Source organism: Ursus americanus, chromosome 7 (assembly GCF_024610735.1).
Source record: "Ursus americanus isolate L20-20 chromosome 7, mUrsAme1.1.p, whole genome shotgun sequence".
Lineage (NCBI taxonomy): Eukaryota > Metazoa > Chordata > Mammalia > Carnivora > Ursidae > Ursus > Ursus americanus.
The window spans coordinates 67,225,679-67,243,681 of record NC_142133.1 but is presented as its reverse complement, the minus strand read 5'-3'; the positions used below and the strand labels follow the sequence as shown (position 1 = coordinate 67,243,681).

At 39.2% G+C, this 18,003-nt stretch overlaps 1 protein-coding gene across 7 annotated transcripts in view; it reads left to right on the top strand.

The window, feature by feature from the left end:
* NCOA1 (nuclear receptor coactivator 1) overlaps nucleotides 1–18,003 on the top strand; it is a 239,325-nt gene that overhangs the window by 218,868 nt on the left and 2,454 nt on the right. For 5 of the 7 annotated variants that reach the window (XM_087863808.1, XM_087863810.1, XM_087863811.1 and 2 more), the window contains 3 exons: nucleotides 3,676–3,850; nucleotides 9,839–10,022; nucleotides 14,123–14,212. In XM_087863808.1, the coding sequence (XP_087719934.1) occupies nucleotides 3,676–3,850; nucleotides 9,839–10,022; nucleotides 14,123–14,212 (449 nt within the window). Of the gene's footprint in view, nucleotides 1–3,675; nucleotides 3,851–9,838; nucleotides 10,023–14,122; nucleotides 14,213–17,916; nucleotides 17,974–18,003 lie in introns of all 7 variants that reach the window. The other 2 variants (XM_087863813.1, XM_087863812.1) reach the window with 1 other exon arrangement.

Below are 18,003 nucleotides of genomic sequence, written 5' to 3'. Positions count from 1 at the left end.
ACATACCTTGCTGTCTTTTCTTACTAGGCCTTGTAATCCTGTATCCGCTGTCTCAAACCAATATCCTTCATTCACCTGCCTCATTCCTGTTCCTGCCTCCTCTCAGAAGTGTGTCCTCTGGGAAGCCTTCCCTGACCACTCCCAGTCATAAGCACTCACCACCCTGTCTTACAGACACTTGTTCACCTAGCTGCATTACTTTTTAAACAGTAAGTTTCTTGACTGAGCAAAGTGTGACCTTTTTAGTTTCTCAATTGCTTAGCACAGTGGTCTGGCTGGGAGAGTAGATGCTCAATGAATCTTTGGAGAAGTAAATGAATGGAAGGATGAATCCCGGTTCTGGTTGCTGCTGCCAAATGGCTGCGATGCTATTTATGGTCCAGCAGGGAGGCTTAGCATAGTCTAGGCTAAGATAGAATTGTAGACATTTTAAACTAGAAGGAACTAGATTGTCTGGTCCGAGGAATCCAAGGTCCAATGTGGTGGCAGAACCCGAACGAGAACTCTTGACTACCCCTCCAATTCATTATTCACAAGCTGGTTCTTTCTACTAAAACTAGGTCATCTGATAAGGAAAACAGTTAGAATGTGAGATGAGTCCAGAAAGAAATGTCAAAAGTATGCTGATATACTTGCAATCTCTTATTTATTGTTTAACTTTGATTCTGCAGAATAGTACATACATGTTTTTCTGAAAAAAATTATTTCATCATTAACAAGGTTAAAAATGAATTAGGAATAGACAAGTATTTTTTCAAAGATCACAACCAAAATAGTTAAAATTTAGAGTGTACGCAAAGATAGTCAACATATAAATGCAGAAGATGGGGGAAAAACCCACCTTCATTAATGAAAAAATTAACTTCTCCACATATTCTAAGTCAAAATTATTAGGGATTAAATTATAGATGGAGGAAGCAACAAAGAGAAAATATGTAGCTTTATTTATATAATCTTTACCAAGAGAAAAAGGTAGTTAAACATTTAATGAAAGAAAAAGATATAGGAAGTTTACACTTGGCTCAACTTTCACAGAAAATTTAAAATATTTTTTTAAATTGTAGCCTACAAAAAAACAAAAGTGAATAAATTAACTACATCTCTGGCCATATTAACCAAAGAAAAAGGAGGAAAGTCATGATAACAATGGCAAAACATCGAATATGCAATTATATTTACAGAGAGACATTAAGGACATAGAAGCATGCTTATAATATAATCATAAGGGAAAGAAGCAGGTCACAAAATCGCATAAGATTTTAGAAAAGAAGATTTGAAGGAATTATACTAAATTATGGGTAATCAAATCATGACATTCTTCTTTTCTGCACCTTTATAACTTTCTGTACCTCAAAAGTATTTATGAAATGTATTTTGTCAGGAAAAAAAAGATAAAATACAAAGTGCTAGCATAACAGAAATCATAAAAAAGAAATCCATTTTTACTCTTTTAAACTGTTAGGACTTCCACTTTGGCCAAGGAACCAGATTTATTCTCCCCTCCAAAACAAACAAAAAAATCAAAGTACATTGAACTATAGTTTTCGAAATTATCCAGACCATGCTGCATGAGAGGGAGTCCAAAAGGAGCCAGTGGTTTCCCTGAGTTGAGCCCATGAAGCTGGGAGTCCAGGAAAACCAAGGCAACTCGAGGTCTCAGGGAACAGGATCAGAGAAGAGAGAGAGCCACACAGGGATGTGCACAGGGTCCCACTCAGGTATTATGTGTGTGCGTGTGCACACGCACAAAACAAGGCCAGGGAAAACCACGTGGAAAGATTATAGGGAACAATCTGCAAAATTCGCACAGGGCCAACTTCTCTTCCCACCAGCCAGAATAGAAAACCTTGTGATTCATGGGGTGTCAAGTAAAATGTCTCAGTAGCAGGCAAAATGAGCCCTAAACTTTGCTCTTGTCTCTTAAGGTACAAGACCCAAAAGAATTAAACTGTCTCCATGTCATGTAACTACAACCCAGACAATGGTTGAAAATATTTAAAGGCCTTTTAGGGATGCCTGGATGGCTCAGTCAGTTTAGCATCCAACTCTTCATTTCAGCTCAGGTCATGATCTCAGGAGTGTGAGATCGAGCCCTGCATCGAGCCCCATGTCAAGCTCCACTCTAGACATGGGGCCTGCTTAAGACTCTCTCTCTCCCTTTTCCTCTAACCTGCTACCCCCTTTCACATGCACTCGCTCCCTTTTTCTCCCTCTCAGTCCTTTTTTAAAGACTTTTAAAAATCTAGCACCTAACAAGGTAGAATTCACAAGGTCTGGGATCTGGTCTTTTTAATTCCAGGCATGCAGGGATGCAGGATAATAAAACCAATAATGAGGAGAAAAATCTGTCATCAGAACCAACCCAGAAATCACACAAATGATAAAAAGAGTAGACAGGACATTGAGACAATTAAAAATCATACATTTTTCTGGATATTCAAAAAGCTAGAGGAAAGCTTGAATGTATTAAGTCAAGGACAATATAGATAAAACCAAAATCAAACTTCTGGAGACAAAGACTACAATGTCTGAGATGAAAAATATACTAGATGGGATAAGAAGGAGATTAGACATTATAAAAGAAAAAATAGTGAAGTTGAAGATATAACAGTGGACACTGTACAAAACGAAATCAGAAAAAGACTGAAAAGATGGCAAATTCACTCCAAATTGATCTTGTAATTCAAAGCAGCCAATATGCTTTTTGGAGAAGTTGACAAGCTTCTCCTAAAATTTATATGGAAATGCAAAGGACCCAGTGTAGCCAAGACAGTTTTGAAAAAGAAAAGCCAAGTTGGATGACTGTCACGTTTCAAAAATTACCATAAAGTCACATCAATCAAGACAATATAGTATTAGTACAAGTGTGGACATACGGACCACCGTAACAGCCTAAAAATCCAGAAATAAATTATTAATATTATGGCCAATGGATTTTTAACATGATTATATCAATAACTGCTAATAAGCATCATCCTGAAATGAAATCGCCCCCAAAAGGTACACCTGTCGAGACAAAAAGCAGATCCGTAGTTGCCTGAGGCTAGGGGTAGGAGAGGGGATTGACTGCAGACAAGCACAGGGGGACATGAGGAGGATGGAAATGTCCAAACAGCACTGTGCTGATGGTTGCACAGCTCTGTAATGGACTAAAACTCATTGAGTTGTGCAGTTCGGAGGGTGAATTTGAGGCTGTGTAGATATCTCAGTAAAGCTTTAGAAAAAAGGACAGGGAAAGAAAAAAGAGCCCACAGAGATGACTGAGGCATGGACAACAAAATTCTTCTCATTTTTCATCTCACACGTTTGTCTTGCCTTTTTCCCTAACTTATTACACAAATAATCTGTCATGTATGTTCATGTATGTTTTTTATACTTAAAAATCCATGTAAGCAAAAAAGAATAGGAAAAAGAAATTATACATAATCCTGATACCCAAGTCAATATGTTAGTGAATAGAAGGGGCATTCTTCCAAACTTATATGTTTACTTCTCTGTCTGTTTATACTGAAATTTTCTGCCTTATTTTGAAGAGACTAAAATGTTTTCCCTACTCTAATGAATAGGCTATTTCTAACTATATTATGACAGATCCTCGTGGGGGTGGGGGTTCTCTTTTATGGGATTAATAAATATATAATGTATTCACATAAATTAATTTGTGTCAATTTGCAGGAATGGTTCCCCAAGGCGAGGCCAACTTTGCTCCATCTCTAAGCCCTGGGAGCTCCATGGTGCCGATGCCAATCCCTCCTCCTCAGAGCTCTCTGCTCCAGCCAACTCCACCCTCTTCTGGGTACCAGTCACCAGACATGAAGGCCTGGCAGCAAGGTGCAATGGGAAACAACAAGTAAGTAAGTTTTTATATATGAGCGTCCCTGATCTCTGCAGCACATGAGAACAGTCATGCCTTCACAGTCGAAATAGAAGAGTATTGGCTACTGCCATTTGCAAGTTCATGGAACTGAATTTTATGTCATAGCAAAGAGAAATAATGACTTCTAAATCCTTTAAGTTTCAAGTCATTTTTAAGGCAAATTTGTATGTTTACAGTGCAGAAAAGTGATCTAGTGGCCCCCGACCTTTCCATCCTGCTGCTAACATACCAGAAGAACTTGATCAAGTCATGTGCGGAGCCAAGCTTCCCTGGGACAGATGTAGAAATGTGCACTTTAAAAAAAAAAAAAAGTGTTATGAAAACACTTAAAAATCTTAAAAATCGAAAGCAAGAATGATTAAGTAGCAGAATTCACTAGAGCCTGAACAGTGGGCACACAGGCTTCACCCTTCTTAGCATGTTTGAAAGATGTCATAGCAACAGCCAAGGTTGTGAGACTTCTCAGGCTGTTCTGTCTCAGCCAGCTCTTTGAATCTCTAGATTTTCAGTGGCCTCATCTTGCCCATTCTGCTTAGAATTGTCTCACTAACGTCATTTTCCCCCCAAATCCTGGCTGCTGAACTTTTCACACTTCACTTGAGTTTTATAAGGCTTTTAATTAGGTTGTGTCTTGGTTCTAATGACAGGGAAGCCGTTTGATCTGACAACATAATAAGTAAGGCAGTTAAAGTTGAAAACTTAAGACCATATTCTCCTAAAGTTCACTGAAAGGTGAGAGGAAGTCTTCCTGTTAGAGAACTGTGTAGCTCTCAGTGAGGACCGTGTGTAAATTAGGTAGAAATGAAACTGTCTATATAACGTGCAAGAAGAATTTAGTCTCCTAATATGTTCTAATCCCAGCTTCCTAAATTCATTTTCGATTCCACGGTGGTCCATGATTATCGTTATTCCCTTACAGACACTCTCCACTCCCTTGCCCAGCTCTCCCTCTGTTGCACTTGGCCCTGCTAGCGAGACGTTCCCTAATGAAATCCAACTGAACTCTAGCTCCATACCTACATCTTAAGCATTTAAATGTGTCTTGGAAAAAACACAGTCCCACTGACAGGTCTGCTCCCCGTTACAGTTAAATTTCCTAAAAGACTCTAACGCTTCTTCTCCTTCCCTTATTGACCCGTCAGGCTTTCATCCCTACCACTGTACCAGACATACTCTTGTCAGGGTCGTCACAGTGTCCCCTACAATGCCAAAAGCAGTGATTGTTGGTAGCATTTGACATATTTGAGCATTTATTCTTTCTTGAAGCTCCTTCTTCATTTAGTTTCTGGAACAACTTTCTCTCTTGAGAAAGGTGACTCTCGTCCTGTCTGTCCATGTCCTCTGCTGGGACTTCCTCACCCCCCTGAGTTCCATTTGAGGGCCTCAGAGCTCATTCTGTCTACTTGCTCCCTTGGTAATGCTATTCACTCTTATGGCTATAAACACCTATCTCAGTGTGTATGACTCCCCAGTTTAAATCTCCAGCCCAGGGACGCCTGGGTGGCTCAGTCAGTTAAGCGTTTGCCTTTGGTTCAGGTCATGATCCCAGGGTCCTGGGATCGGGTCCCACGTTGGGCTCCTTGTTCAGTGGGGAGCCTGCTTCTCCCTCTGTCTGCCTCTCCCCCTGCTTGCATGCGCACTCTCTCTCTGTCTCTGACAAATAAATAAAATCTTTAAAAAAAAAGTAAAATAAAGTCTGTAAATCTCCAAACCAGACTTTTCCCCTGAACACCATAGTGTATGTACAACTACCTAATCGACATCCCACTCAGAAGTCTAATAGGCATCTCAAGCTTAACATGACAAAATCTGGGGGGGGGGGGTATTCTCCCCCAAAACCTGCACCTCTCCACTTTTCCCCATCTCAGTCAACGACAACTTCATTCTTCCAGTTATTCAGAAGAAAACCTCTTCTCCTCTCACAGCCCACATCAGACAGCCCATCAGCACATCATGTCAGCTTCTTAGCAGCTCTCACTTCTTCCCTGTCTCATTTGGACACTTTAGTCCAAGCCACCGTCATCTTTTTCCTGGACTGTTGAAGGAGCCTCCCTCCCATCTCCTTGCTTCCACCCTCGCTCCTCCACCGTGTAATCTCCACATGGTAGCTTTTCAAACATGAGCAGTATGGCAGTCCTTCACTCAAAACTCACCAACTTACTCAGAATGCAATATAGGGCCTGTGAAGCCCGCATGGTCTTGCTCCTGGTCCCTTTCTGACCTCAGCTGCTGTTCCCATCACTCAGTCTGCACATTGGTGTCTGTTTATTCTTCTGTTCCTCACATGTGCCAAGTACATTGCAAACTCAGGGCCTTTGCGTTTTTAAATCCCTCTGTCGGAATGTTCTTCTCACACAGTAGCCACATGGTTTGCTCTCTCACACTTCAAGTCTCTCCTTAAATGTCACCTTATTAGACATAGATATTAAATGTCACCATATTAAACTTCCCTGACCATCATTTCTAAAACAACAGCGTTTCCCACCCCCTCGTCCTTTTTTTCCTGTCTATATTTCTCTTCACAGTGCTTAACACCTGACATGTTGTGTGTTAATCCGTTTGTTTATGGTCTGTCTCCTCCAACTAGAATATAATCATCCTAAAAGCAAGATTTTGTTTTTGTTTGCTTGGGTATGTCCATCCTTTAGAACAGGTGAGCACTTAATGTACATCTATTGAGTGAATGAGTACAAAAATTCCCTGTCCTACCTCAGTCACTTCTTGGGCGCAGATTCAAATGTGGGCTTGAAGCTTTGTTGTACTTTACAGTTTTTTGAACTTTGACTTTGCCAAATCATTTGGAAAAGAAAATAGTTGTCACCAAGCCTCCAGGTATTCACACTTGCTTATTTGCTTCATGTGTAAAAGCTTATTAGTCAACAGAGGCAGCATGTATTTTTTGCTCCCTCGCTGTTTCTCTTGCACAGTGCACTGTTCCACAAGGAACTGGGGGGGGGGGGGCTACCCTTGCTGTCAAGTTCCCAAGAGTCCAGTTGGTGATGGCAGTAAAGGGAGAGAAGTAAAACATGAAACAAAGAATCATTTAGTAGAAGAATGGGATAGGCTGGTGATGGGTAGTAAGGAGGGCACGTATTGCATGGTGCACTGGGTGTTATATGCAACTAATGAATCATGGAACTTTACATCAAAAACCAGGGATGTACTGTATGGTGACTAACATAATATAATAAAAAAATATTATTATAATAAAAATAAATAAATAGAGATAATCATTTTAAAAAAAAAAGAATGATGTAACGAGAAACTGTAATGTGATTCTTTTTCATGATCTCTCCAGTGGCAAGAAAAATAAAGGGTTAAACCAGGCCTCTTTGTGTTGAAACAGTGCTGGTTTGTGTGTAAAGTTAGTATCTAGGGAGAGTCAGAGCGCTTATTAGCATTTTAAAAGCCAGGAAGCCCTGTTGTTTAACCCTTTGTTTTTAGACTTATATGACCAGGAGCATCTCCCTGCTTGTTAATAATACCTCTAACCTCTAATATCAATAGCCACTTCAGGCTGAAGTCTTCATCCTTACCTTCCTCTCCCACCCCCCCATAATTTACGGGCTTCCAAATACCTGGTGCTAGTCTAAGAAACTGTAGTAACTGCCATGGGGCTGACCAAGAAAGCAGAGGGAGGGAGGATGTCTTCGCATATTGGGCCTAAGGTGCCCTGGTGAACCCCACTGTCCCTTCTGAGACCTAGAACGGTGATTGATGCTGCAGAGGGCTTGGTCCTCTTCCCATAATGGAAGAAACTAAAATGGAACTATTGGCAAGAGCAGTTTGAATGAACTGAAGCTAATATAAGTCCCAAGTGTAAATATGAAAAGAAATTAAATCCTCAACTTTTTTCACTAAGTATGACATCATTGCAGTCCTTGAAGCTTCTGCATGCATTAACTTACATAGCCCTGAGCTGAGCCTCCACAGTGGTGACTTACGGATCAGTTGACAAATGAGCATTGTCTGGGGCAGAAATGTTCTCATTAGAAAATGGGCAGCAAACTAATAGGTTTTTCCTCACCTTTAGTTGTGGGGACACTGCCTCACAAGCATACACACTGTACAGACATTAATGGTTCAAAGACATATTATTGACTGTTTCCTAGGCATATAATTTTCTTTGAGCATTTGTGTTTTATAATTACTTGGGGAAAATTTGCTACTTTTCTTCAGACATGATGAATAGGCTGTTTCTCAGTCTGTTAATTTTAGTATGATTACCTTAATCTACCGGAAACTATAAATGTCAGTACATCCTGTTTACCTCCCAGGGGCTAGCAAGGAATAGATAAGGAATAGATAAGCCATTGATGGGGTAAATAATTTTTAGAAATCAAATTCTCCAGAATTAACATTAAAATAGGTGGAATTTTACCAGCAGTTTATTGTTTAACAACTAATAATCATAAAACATTTGGTGTTTTGTAGACCTTAGAAAAGACACAATTCATATCATTTTCCTTTAGATGTGTTTATGTGTATCATTTAGAATTTGGGAGTTCAAATGTAAAGGTTCAAGTTCTATTTACTTGGAGTTGATTCCATACTATTCTGCCTACTAAGAGAAACAGTCCGGACTGTAACAACAGTCCAGAACGAGGCCATAAAGAAGGAAGTCAGTAAAACAAGCCCTCTGAAAAACATAATTGCCCTTGCATTTTGCTTCTGGAAAAGATAAAAAGCTATCTTCTGGCCTGAGAAGACCTTTGGAGTCTTTAAAAACATTACATTTGCCAAATAAAAATATCTGGTTATATTCTTCTTAGTTTATAGCATAGTGAAAGCAACCAGAAGCTGAATCCTTGAGAAGCGACAGCAAGCTCTAGAACATTGAATAAAGGCTCTTGAGTCTTAATGTGCATAAGTAGTTAGAAATACGACTTTCTGAGGGCGCCTGGGTGGCACAGCTGTTAAGCATCTGCCTTCAGCTCAGGGCGTGATCCCGACGTTATGGGATCGAGTCCCACGTCAGGCTCCTCCGCTATGAGCCTGCTTCTTCCTCTCCCACTCCCCCTGCTTGTGTTCCCTCTCTCGCTGGCTGTCTCTCTCTCTGTCGAATAAATAAAATCTTTAAAAAAAAAAAAAAAAGAAAAGAAAAGAAATACGACTTTCTGTGCCCACCCTCAGAAAATGATTCACTAGGGCTGGAGTAAGGCCTGGGAATCCCAGTTGTCAACGAGTCCCAGGGAATTCTCTTCAGATGGTCTCTGGGCTACCCTCAGAAAAACATTGGTGTAGATGCTATAAATAAGAAAAGCTATAAATAAGAAGCAGTCCAAACCTCATCAGTTGACAACATTGAGTAATAATAACCCATGTCCATAATTCATTCATTCACCAGATATTTACTGAGTGCTTGCCATGTGTCACTTGTTACTAGAGACAAGGAATGAGTGGAACAAGATAGTACTGTTCACCTTAAGTGTTAAGTCTAAGAAGATTACAAGCAATCACAGTGTAAGAACGCCATCTTTGAATCATTGATTCCTCTGTTCATTCATTCAATGAACATTTATTGAGCATTGATATATATCCCAGGCATTTTGCTTAAATAGAATATTCTTGGTTTAGGAAGATAAAATAGTATAATAAATTTTAGAAAGATTTTGATGGTTAAATGTGTATATTTCAGTTATCTGTAAGATGTACTTATGTGGAAAACTTTCTTTCTTAATTATTTGGCTAATTGGAACTTAACAACTCTGATACTAGGCCAGATAATTGTAACTTAAAATGAGCTCTTTGTAGTTATTAAATCCTTTGGGCAGAGTTCAAAATCCATCTGCATTACACTCATTTTCTATATATTGTAATAAGATAAAGTCTTACATGTAATTTAAGAATGTAAAATCTTTTCTTTGGAATTTTACCTAGTACTTAAGAAACAGAATCCAGTCACATTACCCCCGTGTTCATGATCCGTGGATGTAATTGGGATTGTTTTTGAGTTAACAGTGTGTTCAGTCAAGCTGTCCAGAACCAGCCCACACCTGCGCAGCCAGGAGTGTACAACAATATGAGCATCACCGTGTCCATGGCAGGTGGAAACACAAATGTTCAGAACATGAACCCAATGATGGGCCAGATGCAGATGAGCTCTTTGCAGATGCCGGGAATGAACACTGTGTGCCCCGAGCAGGTAAGTGGGGCAGCTGGCACACTTGCTGCACACCCCTCCCCCCAGACCACACCACAGGTCATTCCTCCGGGGAAAATCAGGTATGTTCAGTTACTCATCAAAAATAACCACACCACACAGAGATGTATGTCAGTTATTTCTCAGTGGCACTAGGGGGAAAAGACGCACTTCTTTATGATTTCCCACTATCTTTTGATAATTACTACCTCTTAAGATATACAATGGAAGTTTTGACAGACCTTGTAAGATTTTAGTCTCAAGAGATTATATTGTTTTAGATTTATTATAAAATGTTACAGGGGCACCTGGGTGGCTCAGTCGGTTAAGCATCTGACTCTTGATCTCGGCTCGGGTCTGGATCTCAGGGTCATGAATTTAGGCCCCGTGTTGGGCTCCACGCTGAGCATGGATTTATTAAATATTAATTTAATTTAATTTATTTAATAAATATTTAAATAATAAATTAAATAATAAGTATAATAAAAATTATTTAATAAAGTTATGAAAAATAAATAAATGAAATAAAATAAAATGATACATATAATACATTGGCTTGGAACTTACCTCTTTATATTCTGAACACATTTTCTTCACTTTTCCCTTTCATTTCAACAAACATTTATTCAGTACTTACTATATACAAAGATAGCTCTGTGGGATATAATATTAACAAGTTGGGGAGACACAACATAAAGGATCAGTTGAATAATAGGACAAAACTGCTGTGTAAGAGACGGACCTCCATGAGACCATACATATTTAGATTAGGGGGATGTGCAATTAACTACTGAGGGTTTCAAGGAAAAACTGTGTGATAAGGAAAGGCTTCCTGGAAGGTTTGCCTGAAGAGAGAGAATAGAAAAAAAAAAATTCAAGACTGGTTGCCCCAGCATAACCTAGGGAGGAGTAGAGGTTGAAAAGTCTAATGAATGTTAAGGGGACCTTGATACTGTATCTAAAGCAGAATCTATGTGATGAGCTTTTAGGGACATCGCAAGCCATCTAAATGTTTGAGTTTATCCTGGATCATCCTGAAGATTTTTAGGGACAGAATGACTAAATTCAAAATGATATTTAAGACGATCATTGGGGTACCTCCCTGTAGTTACTCTTCTCATTTTTAGCAACCACAAAGTAGACTGTGACCATGTAGCCATAATTTATAGCAAGTCTTAAAAACGTGTAAACCCTGATTACCTTTTCTATAGAATGCCTTTCTGATGTGAATTTTTTTAGAAAACTCTCTATTCCCTGGATATTGTATAATAAGTCCCTGAGGAGTTTAGCAGGAAAAAAATCAACAACTTAGTAATTCATTTCTTATAGCAAAATAGAAGACCTAATAGTGTTGTCTGTTGTCCTTGTTCTTATTATTCAGTTATGAGAATTTTTCACTATCTCCAGCAGATTAAAATAATAAAAATATAATGAATTAGGTAAAAGAATATTACACTTAAGCGTATTTCTTATTTAGTTGGGTCTTGCTTTCTTATTCTATTCGACAGTCTGCACCTTTCCATTGGAGTGGTTAGCCCATTGACATTTAATGTGCTTATTGATATGGTTGAATTTAAATGTCTCATCTTTTTTGGGTTTTTTTTGTTCTATCTCTTGCCTTTCTTTGTTTAGTTGAACATTTTAATTCATTTTATCTCCTTTGATGGCTTATTAACTATATATAACTCCATTTCGTTATTTTAGTGGTTGCTTCAGAGTTTATAGCATACATCTTTGACTTACCATCATGTACCTTCAAGTGCTATGATAATCTCCTCGTGTATAAGAAACTCACAGCTTTTTACTTCCATTTCTCCCCTCCTGTGCTGTTGTTACCGTACATATCATGTCTACATATGTCAGATACCCCACATACTTTTACTTTAAACAATTACATTTTTTTCTTAATTTAAATAAGAACTTTTTTATTTACCATGTAGTGATTTACAGTGGTCTTCATTCCTTTATGTAGATCCAAATTTCCAGCTTGGTATCATTTTCTTTCTGCCTAAAGGTCTTCATTTAGCATTTCTTATAGTCTGCTGCTGCTGAATGCTTTTCAGCTTTTGTATGTCTGAAAAAGTCTTTGTTTCACCTTCATCTTTGAAAGTTCTTTTTCCCTGAATTTTAGATTGACTTTAGTTTTAGCTTTCAATACTTTAGAGATGTTGGTCCACTGCAGTATTTCTGATGAGTTATCTGCTGGCATTTTCTCTTTGTTCTTCTGTACATGATTGATTTTTCTCCCTCTCTGGCTGCTTTTAAAAAAGATTATTCTCTTTGTCACTGATTTTAAGCAATTTGATTACAGTATGCCTTAGTGATTGTTTTCATGGTTCTTGTGCTTGGGGTTCAGTGAGCTTCTTGATTTATGGGTATATAATTTTCATCAAATTTGGAAAGCTATTGACCATTGTTTCTTCAGATATTTTTTCTGTCACCACTCACCTCCTTTTCTTCAGAGACTCTTAATTACACACATACACATACACGCATTATATTATATTACATTACATTATATCACATCACATCACATCACATCATATACATAGTTGGCCACTTGAACTTGTCCCACAGCTCACTGATTTTCTGGGTTTGGGGATGTTGAGGGGAAGGGCAGAAGGTCAGTCGATTTTTTCTCTGTGTGTTTCATTTTAGATAGTTTCTATTGCTGTAGATTTAAGTTCACTAATCTTTTTCTTTTCTTTTTTGGCAATGTCTGATCTGTTAATTTCATCCAGTGTATTTTTCATCTCAGGTATTCTGCTTTCCTCTCCAGAAGTTCAATTTGGATCTCTTTCATATCTTCTCTAACATGTTTAGCCTTTCCTCTTATCTTCTTGAACATATTAAATACGGTTATTGTAATAACTGTCTTAATATTCTTGGTGTCAGTTCTATCATCTGCATCATTTTGGGGTTGGTTTCAATTGATTGACTTTTCTTTTCATTATGGGTCATCTTTTTTGCTAATTTGCATGGCTCGGTAATTTTTTATTGCGTGCCAAACATATGAACTTTATCTTGTTGGTATTCCTACATTCTTGAGTTTTCTTCTGGGAAACGGTTCAGTTACTTGAAACAGTTCGGTCCTTTCAGGTCTTGCTTTTTTGCTTAGTGGGTCCAGAGCAGTATTTAGTATAGGGCTCATTTTACTTTACTATGAGGCAGAGCCTTCCTAATATGCTGCCTGGTACTGTATGAATTATGTTTTCCACTCTGGCTGGTTGGATCAGGACTTTTTCCCAGCTCTGTGTGATCTTTGGTAATTATTCCATCAACATCTTTTCAGGTGACTCTTTTCTCTGCTTTGGGTAGTTCCCTAAAACCCATTAGCAGATCAGTACTAAGTTGCAGACTCGAGGAGACCTTCTGCAGGTCTTCAGAGCTTTCTTTCTGCATAGCTCCCTCTTCTTTGATATTCTCCCCTGTGAATTCCAGCTGCCTTGACCATCTCAGACTTCCAGCTGCATCATCTCAACTCAGGGAGCCTACAGGGCTCTGCCTGGGTTCCCTGTCCCCACGCTGGCTACAGCCTGGAAATTCTCTATAGACAGTAGGCTAAGGTAATTGTAGAACTTACCTCAATTGTTTTCTAGCTCTTAGGGATCACTGTCCTTCACTGGGTTTGTCCAATGTCTTGAGCACCTCTGTTTCATATATTTTATCTAATTTTTATTGATTCAGGCAGAGGATAAATCTGATTTCTATTACTGAATCTTGACAAGAAATAAAAGTGATTTGCTGATTAACTTTTGTGTGTGTGAATTTAACTTTTTATTGAAGTATCATATAAGAATATACAGAAAAATATACAACTCAATGAATTTTCACAAACTGAACATATCTTTAAAGCTACCATTCAGATCAAGAAACAAAACATTATGAACAGTACCCCGGAGGTTCTCTTCATGCTCCCTTCCACATCCCTCTTCACCCCTGCAAAGGGAACCACTGTCCTGACTTGTAACACAGTAAATTGCTAAGCTTTTTATTTCTGCTGTGCCCCTATTTTCTGTCAGTGAGATTATTCTTCATGGAAGAATTTGGTCTTCAGCTTGAACAACTAGCTTGTAATTTGGTCTTGTACTTATCTTTGATAGATAAACGACCCAGCACTGAGACACACAGGCCTCTACTGCAACCAGCTCTCATCCACTGACCTTCTCAAAACAGAAACAGATGGAACCCAGGTCAGTAAGAAAATTCTAAACCCAGAGCTGCCAGATGTACTCTAGATACACAGGAAACTTTGTTTAGCATCATGGTTAAGAGCCTGACCTTGGGAGTCAGACCTGGGTGTGGGCCCTGGCTCTACTCTTCTTAGCTGTGTCCTCCTGGGCATGTTAGGGAACTTTCCTGAACTGCTACTTAACCAACAGAACTAACAAGATACATTGTTGAGACGGTTAAATGAGATAAGTTTTCAAAAGGTTTAATCCAGTGGTAAAACAGGATAAAGGGATCACAAATGGTGGCCACTAATTGTTATATAGTAAATAAGCACGATTCTAAAACTCATGTGTAATCAAAGTACCTCAAAAGATCTCCGTAAACTCGGACAAAATAGAATGCCTGCTGTGTACTCTACCCCCTTTTAGAAGTTTGTTTCAAAACAATACAGATAGCAAGGCTGGCCACTTTCCTGAATTAACCTAAATTTAGAGATTGTGGATGTTTTAGTTCACTTCAGTAACTTTGATTTAGTCTTTAGTCTCTTAATGAATATATATTTTTAAGATACTATACAGGAATTATGGTAAGGTGGAGATACAAAGAAACACGAAACATGTTGCCCCTTAGGTGAACTGTGGGGAGAAGTGAGGAAGGGAAGTGTCATTTGTGAAGTGCTTACAGTTTGCCCGGCACTCTGCTAAGCACTGTCTGCTTCATCTCACGTAAGCCTCACTATGACCCTATGGAGGAAGTAGTATTCCTTTTGTTCACAGATGAAGAAACAGAACCTGAGGAGACCTAACTACACGCACAGTTCACAAAGCTAGAAAGTGGCAGAGCTGAGGTTCAACTCAGGTATTTCTAACACCGCAGTTCATGCTCTTTCTGCCGTACCACTGCAGCCTGTTGAAAGATAGAACACGCAGACATACACACATTGTCACATCACCAAAAGAAGGCAAACTCAAACTTTGTGTTATAGGTAACAAGAGCCATAGTGTTCAAAGAAAGGAGAAAATGCTGTGAGGGTCAGAAGAGCATTTCCATAGGAGCTGAACTGGACCTTGAGGAGAGTTAGCAAGGCAAGGTGAAGGAGAAAGTGTCGGAGGCTGGAGGAGAGAGTGAGCTTGCAAGTGTAGGGGACTGGAAGTGGAGGGCACGGAGACAGGGAGAGAGTAATGTCTTAGCATGGCCCTGGGAAACCAAATCCACGGGAGGTAAAGGGTTTGTAATAAGATTTTATAGGAATTAAAATTGGTAAAGTAGATTGGAGTAGATTTCTAGGAGCCTTGAATGCTAAACTCAGGGGTTTGGACTGAGTCCTGCAGATGAAGTGTCACCCTCAGGGGGAACAGTGATATAAGCACCAGCTCAGGCTTCATCTTGAGGGGAAGAGGGGCAGGAGGAGCAGTAGGCAGCCTCCTCCGGAGGAGAAAGACCAGCTAGGAGCCATGTCCATAGTTGGAGCTGCAGGAAATAGGATCTGAGTCCTGTGAGGGTGAAGAGGGGATTTTGTGATAGGGACAATGAAGTCTTCATTAGAAGGTTTCCAAAGTCTCGCTCCTGCAGAGACATACTGGGCAGCTCAGCAGGTCAATTAAAACTAAACAACCGACTTTCAAAGTTCGTGAGCTCTGAGACAGCATTTGAATTGATGTGAAAACTCTGCCAGAAAATCTTAAGAGGTTGGGACTCCACTCACACCACTCTTCTTACCTGGCAAATCATAGGATTTGTGTGCGTCTTGCTTTGCCTGTCTGTGAAGGTGTGGCAATAACTGAAGTCCTTTGAGGGCTGGTCTAAGGCATCCTGTTTTTAAGTAGCGGTTCAAAATGGCTGAAGTTTGGTTTGATCTTTTCCATTTTTTTTTTTAAATTTCAAAATAGACTATCTTAAAAACATTCTTTTTAAAGAAGCAAAATTTTCTGTTCAATCACGCCTTTATTAAGAATGTTTTTAAGTGTTTGGGGACAGAAACACCTTGTGCTCTGCCCCAGCATTTCATATGTTGAAACACATATGCGTGAAACTTACATGCTTTTATTTTTTTAATCAGTCCGTGCCTAAAAACCTTATAACTTGTGCTCATGCCAAGTTTCAGTGGAGGAATCTTCTTTCTGTTGTAGGCCATCATGCAATCTCTATTTGCTCCAGTGCTTTTGTATTTGCCAGACAGAAGCTTGGGGGTGAGTTTAATAGAAATACAGAAACAGGTGTACAGGAAAGGAGAGGGAAAAGAACCAAGAGAGGAGGGTTCAAGGAGGATTGAGGACTACGTGTATTTGGAGAGCAGAAAGGGGGGAAGAGGCAAAACAGAGCAGAGAACCAGAAAACAACAGAATACAGAGAAGCAGGAAGGCGGCTTAGCAGGGGGATTGTTGACATGGAGAGAGGGGGATCAGGGGGTGGAACTCCAGAAGGAAAGGAGTAGGAAAGAGAAGTTAGGAACATAGGGGAGGGGAGGGCACAGGGCTAGCTAACGACTAGACTCAGAGAGCTGGTGTATGGTACTAGTACAAAAAAAGACCCAAACGAATGGGAGCCTGTGGGTTCCAGAAGCAAAATTTGGGAAATCAGGCAGAGAAGAGGATAAGGAGAAAAATGATGCTAATCTAACTAGAGGTTTAACCCGCAGGCTGAGAAGACTCAGCTCAGAGACTGCCTTTTCTGCAGGAGCATAGAGTGGAGGTGTAGATGGATCAAGAGAGAAAGACATTGGGGGCTGGACTGACACAGCAGTTGGAGTCGGGACATTTGACATGTGGCCAATGAAGGCTGATGAAAACAACTTTTATTTGATTAGGATAGAAAAGTTTTCAGAAAAGCTGAGTGTAATTGACATAAATTAGTGATGAATGACCCAAAAAATGCATCACTGATCTAAAATACTTCATGTACCTATTAAACATGAAGCACAGATCTGCCAAAGGCTTGAGACACTAACAGATGTACTTGGATGCCTTGGAAGGCATCTCAGTTCTCGGTCTGGAACATTCGCAAGTGTGATACTGGCTTTAATCAGTTCTACAAATGACTTTTTAATAAGGATGGTTGTAAAAACTAACTTCTGGCTTTGTTTTCCCACTAGAAAATGCTAGAGCTATGCAACTTTAGACATTTTTCAGGAACACATGTATTATTACTGGAAGTAGCTAAAGGGAAAATTCACACTGTTCTCAGCTAGTAATTGACTGTTATTTTTAACTCGTGTGTTTAAATGAATTGTCTATCAGGAAAAAGAAGTTAAATATAAAATTGTTCTACTAATATTTTGCTGTAATTCTAAAGGCAATATGTAAAAGAGCTATGTAATAGTATATTTAGATACTATGCAAATCTTCTGGACATTAACTTTAGTAATGCTGATGTCCTATTACTGAGTTGTGGTGGTTTTTATTTTGCTAATACTGGGTTAAAGCCCTTAATTTTCTAACATCATAAAGTTTTTTTTATCCTACTAAAGTCATCCATGGAATGCTTTTGTAACCAGTTTCCAAATAATAAATATATATGTATGTATATATATTTTTAAACCCACCACGGACACCCAGACTCTGACCCTGGGCTTTTCCCAATCTTGGCAATATTAGCAGTGATGCTCATTTTCATTATTGATGGCAACCCTGTAGGAGGCTTGACCATTCCAATTTTGATTTTATTTTTAAAGTGTGAACTTTCCAGAACCCTGAGCAAAATGAGTGCAGCGATTTTCTTTTTGTAGGACAAGAAGACAGAAGAGTTCTTCTCTGTGGTGACTACAGACTAGAGGAATGCTCTAGTGAGTTTCCACTTCAAGTAGTACCCACTC